Below are 14306 nucleotides of genomic sequence, written 5' to 3'. Positions count from 1 at the left end.
CTGCATGTTCATTACCATGCTAATTAACCACTGCCTGACTGACAGAGGGTTCTCACTGTAGGTACCTTCTACATTAATGGCACCATAAGATCTTTCTTTTGACATCTAAACGCTCTATTATGAAATGGCATTGAAATGCTGGACAGAGTTAGAACTGGGGCTTTCAGCACAGCTGGCAACACTGGCGAGGTGCAGGGTAGGGAATAGTTTCTATTCAAGCAGTATTTGTTTCACAGGAGCAACGAACCCTGTCAGAGCAGCATGTCTTTTGTGGGGCTGAGAGGTTTGGTGTGGTAGAGTTGCTGAGATATCAGCCCCTGGGAAGGCATAGCCCAGCATGTACAGGAAACAGCATTCATGGCAAGTAGAAAAATCACATGGCATTTATTTCCACCATACGACACGCATTTCAGGGACACATACAGTAGTCCAGTGGCAGGTACAAACGTATGACTGAGACAGTGTCACACTCAAGCCAGAGCGCCCTGTTCCAGTCCGTTCCTGCTGACTGCTTTTCTCAGTTGGTGCTCAGAAGTTTCCACTGTCAGTAGTAAGGTCTGCCCTCTGGGTGCAGTGAGAAAACAGTTCAACCAACAGTGGGTACGGAGCATCAGTAGTGAAGAAATCCAGAAGCGTTCATTTTTACTCACATGCCCAAACGTAGCAGTTTTGTTTCATACAAGAAATTCCGTGCCTGCAGTTCAAGCACTATGTTTATCCCAGCACACTTGCCATTGAGAAAAACAGTTGATTGCACCATAGATAACAAGCAACACTTCGTGTCTAGCATGGAACATGTCTCCAGAAGGACTTTCCCTTTGCTATGCAATCCACTGCAGAGCAGATGATGTTTGTAACATAGCACTTGTCACATGAAGATGGTAACAGCAATGAGATGGGTCAAGTCAGAGGTCAGTCATCTTCCCACCACCACCTAGCTGGATCCACTTCACTTCTGCTCCTTGCAACAACTTGACTGTGTGTCACAATGGTTTGTGAATCACAGCAACACCTGTTTTAAGAATGCACAGACAAGCTGTTATCTCAGCAGCAGCTCCTGGTTGCCCTGTAGCTAAGATCATGCTGCAAGAACTAACATCAGCAGCAAGCTAGCAGAGCTGCTTACTGTTTCCATGAAGGAATCCTCTACTGAAGACCAAATAAAGCATATGCAGATTTAAGATTAAAGCATCAGGAGGCACAACCCTTACATTTATGAATGATCCGAGCTGTTCCCAGCTCTCTCACTTAAGTATTTCTATCTTTACCTGCATAACTCCTCCCTGTGCTCATACTGGTTGGCAGCAATGTCCACTTGTCTGTGATGGGGTTGTAGTATTCCACAGAGGCCAAGTTGCAGGAACCATCATCTCCTCCCACCACGTAGAGGAGACCATTCACCGCACACACACCTCAAAGCAGAGCACAGAGTTAAACAGGCTAACTTCTGTCCCACAACACATTGCCTGCCACATTTTGATTCATTCCCTTGAAGACACCTCATCTTCCAATTTATTACTTGTTTGTAATACTGTATACTTTTACACCTAGAACAACAGCCACATTAAAAACCACAGACAAATGCAACCAAGCACCAAAGACAGGCTTATTGTGCTTACCTGCATTTCTTCGGCACATATTCATGTCTGCTACTTGCTTCCAGGTGTTTGTTCCTGGATCGTAGACTTCCACACTCTTCCTGACCAGGGGACCATCGTGCCCTCCTGTTGCATACAGCAGCCCACTGAGAACACCAACACCTGCCAAACAGAGCCCAGCATTGCCAAACGTACACAGCAAAGGCTGCACATGCCTGGATCTGCTACTGGATCCTGCAGGGGCATCTCTCCAAGGCATTTCCAGAACATGGGCTATGTATGTTTCAGCATCACCCAGCACTCGGTCAGCTCTCCACCGGCTACGCCTATAGACTGCTGCAGCTCACTCCCTCTTTATCCCTGTCTGTCTGATATTTTCTGCCACAGGTCTCTCTGCATTTAGCCTGATTTTCATTTTCAGGAACTACATTTTTGTTTTTCTGGCTGCCTTTGTGCCTTCATCCCTTTGACACCATTTCTCTTTTCAGCAACCTATGGCTCACTCCAATTCTTCAGGCTGCCTCTGGGTTTGTTTCCCCGTTCTCCTCACCACTCTTTCCTCAAACTGGAGTGAAACAGAAACACCAAGCTGAATTGCATCATGTTAAGCATGGCATTAGCCAGCAGGACAGCCCCCAGGACCTAAAAATAGTCTTGTGTTGATAATTTTTAGAAAGGCACAGAGCCCTGACCCCAGAGCTGTTCAAGGCGCATCCCAGTTGATGGAGAAGTGGCAACTCACCCAGCTGGCAAGGAAAGCCTGCCACGTCTGAGCCCATCCAACCTATTTGACCACATTCAGCTGTTATGACAGATTTATACTTCAAAATAAAAAAGTCAGTAAGCTAATTTAAGCAAGTAGAAGAGTTAAAAGGCTGGGAACACTATAGCTTCCACAGTTGAAATGCCTTTATCTGTGTTGAGATGAGGGGCACAGGAAGAACTGTCTCTGCCCAGAGGACTGCCATTCCCCCAGCAGCACGCTGCCAACACAGCCCTGCTGCCTGCTTTGGGGTCGTGGCAGGGATTTGAGGACACTCATCCTCACCTCCGCTAGATGTCAGCATGGGCACAGCAATGCTGGGAGCTCAGGTTCTCGTTTCCCAAGCTGTACCAGAGCAGCAGCACTACTCTCGATGTGGCAGCTGGTGCCTGCTGGAGGGATGTGTGCCAAGTGTTTGGGTCACGACCACTTGAAGGGCTCGGCTCAATTTGGGAACTGCAAGCTGCAAGGTTACTTGGCATATTTTTGCTTTACTTTGACATACTGTCAAACAATATGAGATTTTCATTGTTTTCTTGTAAGTTTGGGATATGTTTTATTATCAAGCCAATATCATAAATCTCTTCAACTGAATTAAAATCAACAGCACATGACCATATTTGCCTCAGCAAGAGCTAAAGAAAGTGCATTAGAGTGAAGAAAGAAAGACTGTGCAACCACCCAGCTCAGAAGGAAATCTTCACCTGAAGATTATTTTAAATGCAATGGATAGGAGCTTCTACCCTTGTTGGAGATGAACAGCCACAGAGAAGACAAGCGCCAACCTGACCTAATATCACATGTAAGTTAGAAGCCATCAAGACTTCCTTTACCACGTCCTTTCCTCTGATCTTCCAGATCACCAACTCCAGGCAAAGGTATACTAAAACCTGGTTAGCAGTGGCCATGTGAGATTAATTATGTTGCCCTGACTTGGTCCATGTGTAACCCAGTGCAGATGATGTGCTGCACTTGGAGACTCAGGAAGGATCCAAAATGAAAATGCATCTGACACAGCCCTCTAAAACCAGGATCAAGAAGGCAGTGCAGCTTGACTTCCCAGTGTCCAGCTGAGCCTGCAGCTGGCAGTTTGGAAAGACAACCGTCAGCATACAAGTGAGATGCATCTGTTAGAAAAGCTATGTGGAAACAGTGAACATTACTTCATTAATATAGAAATTAATTTCAATTTGGAAGAATATAATGAAGTCAGGAAAGATGCTGAGAGCTTCCAAGCAGTTAAGGCTTTTCCCCTCATGGGAGGGGGGCAGAAAATAACAGGCTGCACTTGCCAGCTCACGTTCCAAAACACATTTTTCCTTTCCTTTCACAAAGAGAGAAGAGCCCAGTGATTATCCCCTTTTAAGAACACACCAGAGCCACTACCTGCACCACTGCGTCGAGTGCTCATGTCAGCCACGTAGGTCCATTCATTGGTGGCCGGGTTGTACTGCTCTACAGTACTAAGGCACTGGCGAGATGCTCCATCATAACCCCCCACAGCATAGAGCTTACCTGCAAGAGACACATGTTGGCATCAGCATCACGGCTATGACTGATGTATGACGCCCCTACCATACCTGGCAGCCCTGCTGAGGTCAGATCCTAGCTTGGAAGGCCCTGGTAGAACTGCCTGAGCCTGCTGGCATGTCTGGGGCAAACCCTACTGAAAGGATCTGAAGCAGGATCACAGACAGTGGGCCTGTTTGCTTTTAAAGCTGTCAGGCAAGACAGAGAACCATAATTACACAACAGATTCATTAGAAGCCCAAAGCCCTGAGGGTTTTCTGAATGACTTGTTGGTCCAGGAGATGAGTTAATACCAGAGCATGTTCTTCTGATCAGCATTTCCTCCTGTTCAGGTGCCACATAGCAAGGTGAGCTGACAAAGGTAAATACTGTACATTAGTTACACAAGCAATAAATCTGCAACAACCCCTTAATATATTACCTCCGTGGAAACGTAAACCCAATTTTGAATGTCCTAGGACAAACCAGGACAAACCAAAGCTGCTAGTACAGCTGAGGCCACTCTGTTCACTCATGCCAAGTGACCATGACACAGAAATCCTGTGGGACATAGGACAGTATGTCTATGCTGTGCACTTCTTTGTTACACAGGACTCCCAACAACAGCTATCATCGACAGTCTTATGCTTGATACTTTGATATTTCAGGGCTTCAAGGGTAAGGATGTGGTCCTGCCTCTGTGGTCACAGCTTCACTCACAGCCTCCTCGAGCTCTCGTTTGAAGCCACTTATTGTTAACTCAATCAACCAAGGCAAGAGTGCCAGACAAAGCAGGACAAGATAAAGTTCCCTGGTTGGCATCAATCCTTAGATATTTTCACTACCTACAGGCGTTGGATCAATCTCCATCATATTCAGATGAGCACTGGGGGTAAACTGCATGCTGCAGCTGGTTCCCTACACTCTTACAATCAGCTTTCCTTCTCCATCACACACTCATTTACTATTGTGAACTCCCACACACGCAACACTTTCTCACACGTTAAACAAAGCAAAGCAAAAGCATTTCATATGCATCCAGTAGAAAATAGTTCATAGAAACATATTTCTCAAGTATGTATTACATATTTGCTTGGAATTCAAACGACCAACCCACTGCAGCAAAACAAACCAGTCAGTAGCCCAGCACTCCACAGGCACGTGAATGGGCCAATTTTGAACGAGATGCTTATTTAAAGGAATATGCAGATTTAGCACAACCCCCACGCGTCATTTTCACTTCACCTCATCCTCTTCCTCTCCCAAACACACTTCACACATTTCCCATTCAAACCAAGCGAGTTCAAAGCAGAGTACACAACAAGCTTTGTGCCATTGGCTGCTCCACAGGGTACTAATTGGAAACTGTTACTCCATGCTAAGAGAAGGTCAAACAAGAACTTTCCCTTGCTTCAGAACTGATTTTGCTGAAGGTTTCTACCTAAGTTGCTCTTTCTCCTGGATGCAAACCAAGCTGCTTGGTTCCAACTCACCCGGGCTGGCTGTTGGCACCTCTGTGCCAACAGGTACTGCACGATCCCTTGCACCACCTGCTCTGTTCGCTTCACCTGCCCCACTCCCGAGCTGCCTCAATATCAGCATTCATAATCATCAGCCCCTGTTCACTTATGAACCAGAGCAAATGATGCTGCCTGTGCCCGAAAGCCTGGTTTTAGCATTCCTGCCAAACCACCAGCCTGGGGCTGAGGGATGAACTGTGCTCCTGTTCTACCACTGAGCGGATTTCTTGTGATAGGTGCTCCATCCACACACTGTCTGCTGATGGCAACAGTGCACCGCATAACACTGTTTGCTGTCATCAGAAGCAATCCAGGCAGAATAAGAATTCAGAGAAACCTGCACACACCTAACAGCATTCACAGAAGGCGTGGGTTGGTCTGATACAGGTCTGAGGCTCTTGGAAAGCAGCACACAGTTTTTCACTTATAAATAAAGGAGAACTAAAAAAGCTGCAGCAATTAGGTCTGATAAAATAAATCTTTACCAATCAAAGACAGTGTAGAGAACAGGTCCTTCAGTTACTTCCTATTGCACTTACTAGGCTTCTGTTTGACACTGAAACGTTTGCTTGATGGAAATGGCTGATGGTTTTCTTACCCTCCACAACTCCAACTCCAACACTGCTTCTTCTTGTGTTCATGGGAGCCACAAAAAACCACTCATTGGTTTTATAGCTATAGGCCTCAACTGATGCCAGACCTAGTTAAAAAGGGGATACACAGGTTTTCTAATTAAAAAAAAAGAGAAGAGAAAAAGATTGGTGTTGCACTTTCATCTGCCTTCCACCTCCACCCAAGCCCGTAATTCCCCCCGCGCTCCTGAGACCCAATTTTCCAGTCCCTTTCGTTTCAAGCTGGACGCACCACATCAATGCCACTTCTCCAGCAGCTGGAAAAATCACCACATGGACCCTTGCCCCGGGGCACCAACGTGGAGCAGAGTCCAGATTCCAATCCCAAAGGCTCACATTCTTTCAAGCATTATAAAATGTCTATGCAAAGGATGAAAAACTACCCCAGAGCATTCTGCACTGTACTCATCACCAGCTGAAACAGCTACAGCAGAGGTGTGAAGCTAAACAAGCAGTTTTAGCAACATAACTTCCCAGACAAGCATATCCCATAAAATGCCCTATTCACATCTCATTCATGATGCTATGCAAATTTCAACTAAAATCAGGAAAAATCCCTTTTCAGTCAGAATCAGCATGTTCATATAGAGAATGAGACTGAAAGAACCATTTCACTAAAGAAAAAGAAACTGGGTGAGACACTCAATTACTGAAGGGTCAGAACATGCATGCGTCTGGTACTGCACACAGTGCACCCACCCAGACTCTGGCACATTCTCTACAAAATTATTGAAGAATTGCTCTGGAACCTCACTAAAGCTCTGCAAACTCTGCTGAAAACACTGCTTTGGGTCAGGCTTTTGTTCAGTCACCTACCAGTGCTGCCATCAAAACCGCCCACTGCATACAGGAGATCATTGAGCACAGCTGCACCCAAAGTGCTTCTTCTTTCCTGCATGCTGGCTATGGATGTCCACTGGTCCTTCACGCCATCGTACACATCAACAGTGCGTACCCTTAAGGATCCATTAAAGCCTCCGACAGCATAAACATTGCCAGCCATAAACACTACACCTGATAAAGGAGGAGAGACATCTTATGGAGGTTTTACAAACAGCTGAAGAACCAAGTATTATCAGATGGCTGCCAGGGTGCTTAAGGCAGCAGGGAAGAGCAGAACGTGGGCAAGTCTTGAGGGCTTTCTGCAGGTTAAGAGCAGTGGAGCCAAGTATGATAAAATATACGTGTTGTAAGGATGGTAAAATGCACATAAACGCACAGCAACATAAGGCACAGATGGATTCAAATCTGAATGAAACATTTTTTGGAGTCACAGAGGACACCAAATGGTGATCCACATTCACATCTATATCATATCGTCAGGAGAACGCCCCCAGCTTTCAGACCCACTCTCCACTGACCCTTAACAGACCAAGAGGGCTTTACTGAGCTCCTCTGATTTTTCACTAGGAAATCACAGAGAACTGGATGTTTATGGGGATAGTAACTATGAGGGGCAGACAGGCAGAAAGCAAGCCCTGCAGAGTGCAGGGCACCCACCTGAACACAAAGGGCATACGTATAGGGAAAGAGGAAAAGGAACGGCAAAAAGAAAGCTGCTTGAGGATGAAAGCACAGAGGAAAGCTGAAGTGATGACTGAGGACACATTCATCTGGCTCTGAAGAGCTGGGCACAACGAAAGCTGCAGCAAGCTTTCCCATTACCTGCTCTACACCTCCGGGAAGGAAGCTCAGCAACCTGGTCCCACCGCTCCTCCTCGAAGTCATAGCACTCCACACTGCGGATGGCTTTGGGCGCTTGCCCGCCAACCACAATCATCACCTGGAAAGGGAAAATGAGAGCTGGGCCACCTCAGACATCAGCCTGGGCAACTGCTCTCTGAACAGAATGCAGCAGCCCACCCCAGCCTATAGCAGCTGCCAGGCAAAAGCTGCAAGCCCACCGGAAGCCTCTGCAGACAGTTATTTCAGTCAATCCTTCAAAAGAAAAACCTCATCTCCATTTTAACACACACTGCATGGGACAACCCCCATTAACCCTTCCTCACTGTTTCCCAAGCAGGCAACTTGCCCTATTTCCCTATGAAACACAGAATTAGTTTGCAGCAGGGTGCGTGCAAGGCTTGTGGCCAAAGAATTTTTAAGCAAAGAAGATCCCAGAGTAATTTCCACAGCCAGCCCACTGTTCAGTCATTATCTCCATGATGGTGCTAAAAATAATCAATGCCACTTAACAAATTAAACCTGCCAGCTGTATTGTCACCTGCAGGGAAGATGTCACTTGGGGAAAGCAGGACTTAAGACCCAGTGCTGCTAGGCTGCTGAAGGAAGTAGGTTGTCAGCTTCATTAAAGCCTCTGGCTGCTACATGTGTTGATGCAAATCTAGTAATTAAACCTTAAACTCCACGCAGATAGGGAAGAGCTATGTGAAGCTAATCAACAGTGAATCTCAGGAACCTGAGAAATGCTCTGCTGCGACCACATGCAGTGCAGTCCTTCACAAACCTGCCCTGCTTGCTGCCAGCCCTCAGCTCTGGAGGGCAGCCCATAGCCATGTGCACAGGCAGCATCCGAACCTCTGGCATTTGTAAACAGCACTACCTGCACTTTGATCTGAACACGTTTCCTTCTGTCCCCTCCACCGCTACCAAGAGGGAAGATTTGTTCTCTTACCACAGGAGCAAACACTACAACAATCTGATTTTTACAAGGCCACCGAGCAGTGAGTGAGATAAGGGGGCTCCAAATGTAGTTAAAGGGAAGATGATACTGGCATCAGCCTCTACAAGGCACCTGTGGGCGGCTGAGGGATGAGACTCCACTTGAGGTCATAAGGTAATGAGCTCAACTCCTGTCACAGTTGCCACAGAAGTCCAGGGCTAGACAATGCTCTAAATTATTTCAAGAGTATGAAAACAGTGAACTGCTCTAGAAAGACAATGTGACCTTAGGAGGTAAATCAGCCTAAATTAGCACTAAGTGTGCAGCAGGCTCTCATGGAAAGCTGCAGAGCCTCACATGATTATAGACTTAAGAGATTTCACAGCAGGACCAGCGGATGAGATGAAAGTTTCCCAGTAACCGGATTGCTAGGAGATCATCACCTTCTCCCATTTCTTTATTAAGAAAAAAAAGAACAACAAAAAAAAAAGAACAACAAAAAAAGAGTTATCAGCCCCACAGAAGATCTGGGTTGGTACTCGTAGGTCATGCTATTAGCAGATGCTGAGAATCTCTTTAGTCACTGACTCACTAACTTCTTTAATCCTTGCACAAGGGTCACATGGCCCTTTGTGACCCCAGAGCTTCTACACAAACCCCCTCAGTGCCTGCAGGAGGAGCAGACAATGTACTGAGCTGCTCTGCAGATCAGCAATTTATTGAGACCTTCCAGAATGTGAACATGTGAATAGTAGAGATCTCATATCCACCCACAAACCAGACTCCCTGTGCTTTGTACTTAGAAAAATAATACACGGTGCTTCTGGCATCTTACAATCGCTGCAAAGCTCACTACCAACTTCACAGGCACAATGACCAACTGCATTTATCTCTGGAGCATGGGTCAAACAGTTTCTGTTGTCATTTTCTCTTCACTAACAAAGTGGAGCTGAAAGCATCTCATGCCTCCAGGATAAACACAGGGAGTAATGAGGATTATTTATTCATTAGCTGCTCCGAGTTTATTGGAATTTGCTTCAGACTTCCTGCTCACACGTCTGGGTGCCGCTGTTTCCTGCTTTCCTGCCTTCTGATTGCAGAGACAGAAAAACAACAGGCAGCAGAGACAACGTTCCTCAGGAAGGCCGCAGTGCTGTTGCCACATCCAGCTCCTGGCAGCTGCCTGCAGCCCATGGTCAGTGACACTCAGGCCATAGCTTTGGGGACACAGCCACTGCCCATAGACCACACACGGCTGAGAAAATGTTTTAAGAGCAGATCATTGTCCCTTGAACAGAGATACTGAGAATTTGTCTTGGTTTACTGAACTTCATTACATACCCACAGTGGGCATATGCAGTGCCAGAAGAGGCAGTGAAGCAGCTCTGAAGTACTGTGAACTGTTTGCAGCCTATATCCATTTCCACACAGGTGACAGACACTCTCCTTGTGCAGCAGTGACTTCTGCTCTTCTTTCACAGGCCTGATGTAAACTCCTGATGTCTTCGCTGACTGCAGTAACACCTGACCCCAGCTGATTTCAGCTTGTGTCTGCAGTTCTGCTCAGAATCAGATGGTAACATTTTGCCTGAACTAACCCCTGGTCTCCAGCAGCACCAGTTATATGATGACATGGCACATTCCCCAACAGCTCCCTCCCCTGCTCTGCTCACCCAACACAAGCATTGAGGATTGGCCACAACACAGAGGAAATGCAGCTCGCATCCTGATCAGGGACTTCCTCTAATGGGCTCAGAGCGATTGAAATGCAAACAATTCAGAGTTAGAAAGCGTTGTAAAAGCACATAAGCTCCTTTCAAAAGACAGAAAATGCCACCAGTAACATTGTGTGAGGTGACACAATGACACCTTGGCTTACCTTTGGCAGGCTGACGGGAGTCCTTGGCTTTGTTCTGGGATTCTTGATCAATTGCCTTTGATCCAGAGGAAGCAAATGATACTTCATGGCCTCGATAAGAAAGTCTTTACATGTGTTGTTATTCTTGATTAAAGCTTCTTCTTCAACTGTCTGAGAGCATGCACACACATGAAAGGTCATTTAAAGTGAAGCACTTGGTGGCACAGGTCACAAGGAGCACACAGAAACCAGAATTTCTCTTCCAAAGTACCAACACAAAAAGTGCAGAAGACAGACAGAGAATTCCAGCCCTTTCCAAAGAAACAAATGCATTCACATCCAAGCTCCCTTTCTTCCAGAATCATTAAAGAGCAGCAGCTCTCCCTCTATTTTATCACTCTCTGTCAGACACCTAATATCTCAACAGAGGAGAATTCAGCAGGAGTCTGCACATAAAATGAGTAATTCCTCGTTTTGAGTCATAATTTTTAAGAAAAGGCCATATCTGCTCCTGCATCAGAGGATACAGTTAAAAAGGAAGAAAAAAGACATTATGCATTCATCTTCTGTATATCAATTTTATTTCTGTTGCGTTGACTTTTTAGACAGAAGATGAAAGCAGAGCAGTCTAAAAGCCCACATACCAACCCCTTCTCATCTCATTTCCGAGGCCCAGATCCCAGGAATTATGCTGTCAAGAACAATCACTAAGTCAGACTAAGAGCACATCTCACCTACCATCACACAATCCCACATTCACAGAGCCTGCTCCTGCACAGGACTCTTCTTAAGCCAAAATTATCACACGCACACTATAGAGAAAACCATGCAGCCTTGTACAAGCACTACCTGAGTGTTTTTAAGGCAAAAAATCCCAAGATATTTACTTCTAAATGCTTCCACCAAGACTGGCAGGAGCTCAGCTCCTAGCACTGCCGGGCAGAGCACAGGTCACATTTTACAGGGTTTCTGCATGCATGAAAACAAACACACACAGATTTCAGAGTCCACTCACTTTTCCCTTTTATTCCTCTGTTGACAGACTCTGCTTCACGCCAAATTAGCCATCTCAGAAGCAAACAGCCAAGCCACTGATTAAGAAGCTTAAGTGCAATATTAATTACTTATTTGCAGACTGACCTGTACAAGATAATCTCTGGGCAAAAGAGGGAGGCGAACATGCTCCATCAGTTTAGCCATGTGCTCTAAGCGAGACTCCTTCTCGTAATTTATCCAAGAAATAACTGCTTCAAAGACCTACGCAGATAAAACACAATGAATGTAGAGAAGAGAACAAACAAGCCTGCAGTCGCCTCACCCACACCAGAAGCGCTGCGTTTTGCAATGTTGAAGGAGATGCAAGGTCTCTACCAGACAGATGAAGAAGTGGGGGCAGCTTGTAGCTAGAGCTATCACCTCGGTAGCCAAGAGGTGAACTAAGCATGCAGGTTAATGAGCACCTCCCATCTGGCTGTGCTGTATCACTCACTGAGCTGAGCGTGTGCCCAGGACAATCATACACCTCTTCTTGCACAGAGCTCCTGGAAGGCAGCCAGGAAACTTAATTGGCCTTTTGACATTTGCACTGGGCATTATTCAAGAAATCAGCCACAACCATTACCACCGATAACAAATACCCCTCCTGGAGGAGCCAGCTCAAACAGCAAGTCACTGCGCTCACCTTTCTGCTTAATCAACACACCATGTCCCCCAGAATGAGAAACCCACAGGACAGATCTCAAAATACCCACAGAAGGCAGGCACAGGGAAATAAGGGCACGCCGGGCAGGCAGGACAGCAAGGAGCGCAGTCTCAGCTGTAACACAGCAGGATGCTGATCTCTGCAGTGGAGAATCCCAGCGTCCAAATGACAGCCTGACACTCAGCTTGCATCTAATGAAAAATTACAGCTGTGATCCCTCTCTGCTTACTGGTGAGGTTCTGGGAGCATCCCCCTGCACAGCTGCCCTCGCCCAGTGCCTGCCTGCCAGGGTCTCCCCATGGTCAGGGCAATCTGCAAAGAGACTTTTCTCGTTCTTCCATCCCTCCCCAAGGAATTTGGTTTGGGCCCAAGGTCAGTAACTTGACAACAGGAATGGAGGGCACCACCTCGCTCCTCAGCTGTTGCAACAAGTGTATCTGCAGGAGGCCCTAACAGACACTCACACAGAGGAGAAGCAGAGCAGAGGGGCTTCCTCCTCTCTGCTCAACTATGCGCTTAAAAAAACCAAAGCGAGCAGCAAAGCAAGAGCCTCATTTCCTATGCCAACAAACGCTCTCTCTGAACTACTTGGAATTCAGGAAGCTGCAATAGGATTTCAGCAAGCAACAGGGAGCCCGGTAATCAAACACCAGTGAACAGCAGAGGAAAATACTGCAGAAGCTTCAAGCGTTTTCAAATGCAAATAAACAAACAAACAAACAATTTCACTTTGGCTACAAGGCATTTAAAATGGAAACTAGGTTGTTAGCAGATTTTTAATTGCAAATGAGCATGGAAGAAGCAGAAAGCAATGTTTAGCCCACAAACATGCTGGCATTAACCTATTCTGCACCAGCCCAATAGGGCAGTGGAGCAATTAATCCAGGTACAGAGGAACATGACAGCAAAACATTCTGAAAGGAAGGTAAAGCAGCAGGAGTGTATGAGGCATTAACCACCTCAGTGCTGGTGAAAAACACAGAGGTAGGCACATACCAACACTACCCTGCTACATATAATTTTTTGTAGTCGTGATAGCCAAGGGCTGCAAGTGTGCCAAGAGTAAAGGAATACAATCTATCAAGCCAATTAGTATCAGTTGAGGGGTGGCAGAGGAAGGAGAGAACACATACACGGACCAGAGGCACTGTACCAACTATGCTCTCCCTCCCCCTTGCTGTATTCTGGCTCTGCCAGGGCTCAGCTGTGACACGGAGAGGTGGGGATGCTTTGGCAAATGTATGGGACACAGCAAATACAGGAGCATGAAGACGTCTCATGAATTCTGGTTGGGACAACTTAGCTCTCAAACAATTGAGGTACTTACTATATTTTGCTGCTGAAAAATAATTACCTAACTACACACGGATGTATATGCATGTACAGCTACAGATACATCAATTACACCAGCAGATAGGAAAACTGCTTGTCCACGTGCTCATCCATCATACTGAGGCTAATCCAAAGCAGCAGCGTGCTCATCTGCACTCAATTTTCAGCACTTCTCTGGACTCCAGCACATATTTCACATTTATGTTCAAATCCTGTTCCCTGCTTATCTCCTGTTATTAGCATGCTGTTTTGAACACGCAGCTTACGCTTCTATTTCCTTCCACCCATTTCCACATTCAACGTTTAGAACCAGCTAAAGAAATACTGCTTATGATTGTATAAAGTGGAGATGAGGGAGTGGGCACTTTGATTTCTCTGGGCTCAGGGCCAATCAAAAGCCTTTTAACAATGCTGCAGAAAACTGGAATAAAACTGTTACTAAACGTGCACTTCTCTTTGCAGGCAGCTTGGCTCATGCAAAGCAATTCTGCCTGGTGTTCACGTGGTTTGTTTTCCCCTTCCAGCCCTGCCTGAGCAGCAGCAGCACGCTGCTGAAACGCTTCCGTGCTCCTGGTGTGCAGGCTGGGATCTGAATGAGGTCTACGTGCATCTACACCTTCTGTGCTGCAGGTTTCCTGGCAAGCTTCGTGGCCCATATGGGCCCAAGTACATGCACATCTGCATGGGCTGGGGTGGATGGGTGTGCAGCTCTGGAGGACAGAATGGCTGCCCAACCCCACCAAAACACAGGCATTCACCAGAGTGCCCG

The 14306-nt window shown here is 46.4% G+C and overlaps 1 protein-coding gene across 1 annotated transcript in view; it reads right to left on the bottom strand.

Annotated features, from left to right (window-relative positions):
* Positions 1–983: 983 nt before the first annotated feature.
* KLHL3 (kelch like family member 3) overlaps positions 984–14306 on the bottom strand; it is a gene marked incomplete at its 3' end in the record, with an annotated part of 30785 nt that continues 17462 nt past the window's right edge. The window contains exons 6-14 of the mRNA XM_079542154.1: positions 11644–11760; positions 10525–10674; positions 7688–7805; positions 6839–7036; positions 5989–6090; positions 3748–3876; positions 1620–1760; positions 1269–1412; positions 984–1012 (exon numbers count right to left, since the gene is read on the bottom strand). Coding sequence (XP_079398280.1) covers positions 984–1012; positions 1269–1412; positions 1620–1760; positions 3748–3876; positions 5989–6090; positions 6839–7036; positions 7688–7805; positions 10525–10674; positions 11644–11760 — 1128 coding nt within the window. The remainder of the gene's footprint in view (positions 1013–1268; positions 1413–1619; positions 1761–3747; positions 3877–5988; positions 6091–6838; positions 7037–7687; positions 7806–10524; positions 10675–11643; positions 11761–14306) is intronic.

The sequence above is a fragment of the Tetrao urogallus genome (genome assembly GCF_951394365.1).
Source record: "Tetrao urogallus genome assembly, chromosome: 14".
In the NCBI taxonomy this organism is placed as follows: domain Eukaryota; kingdom Metazoa; phylum Chordata; class Aves; order Galliformes; family Phasianidae; genus Tetrao; species Tetrao urogallus.
This window is presented reverse-complemented; position numbering and strand designations above follow the sequence as displayed.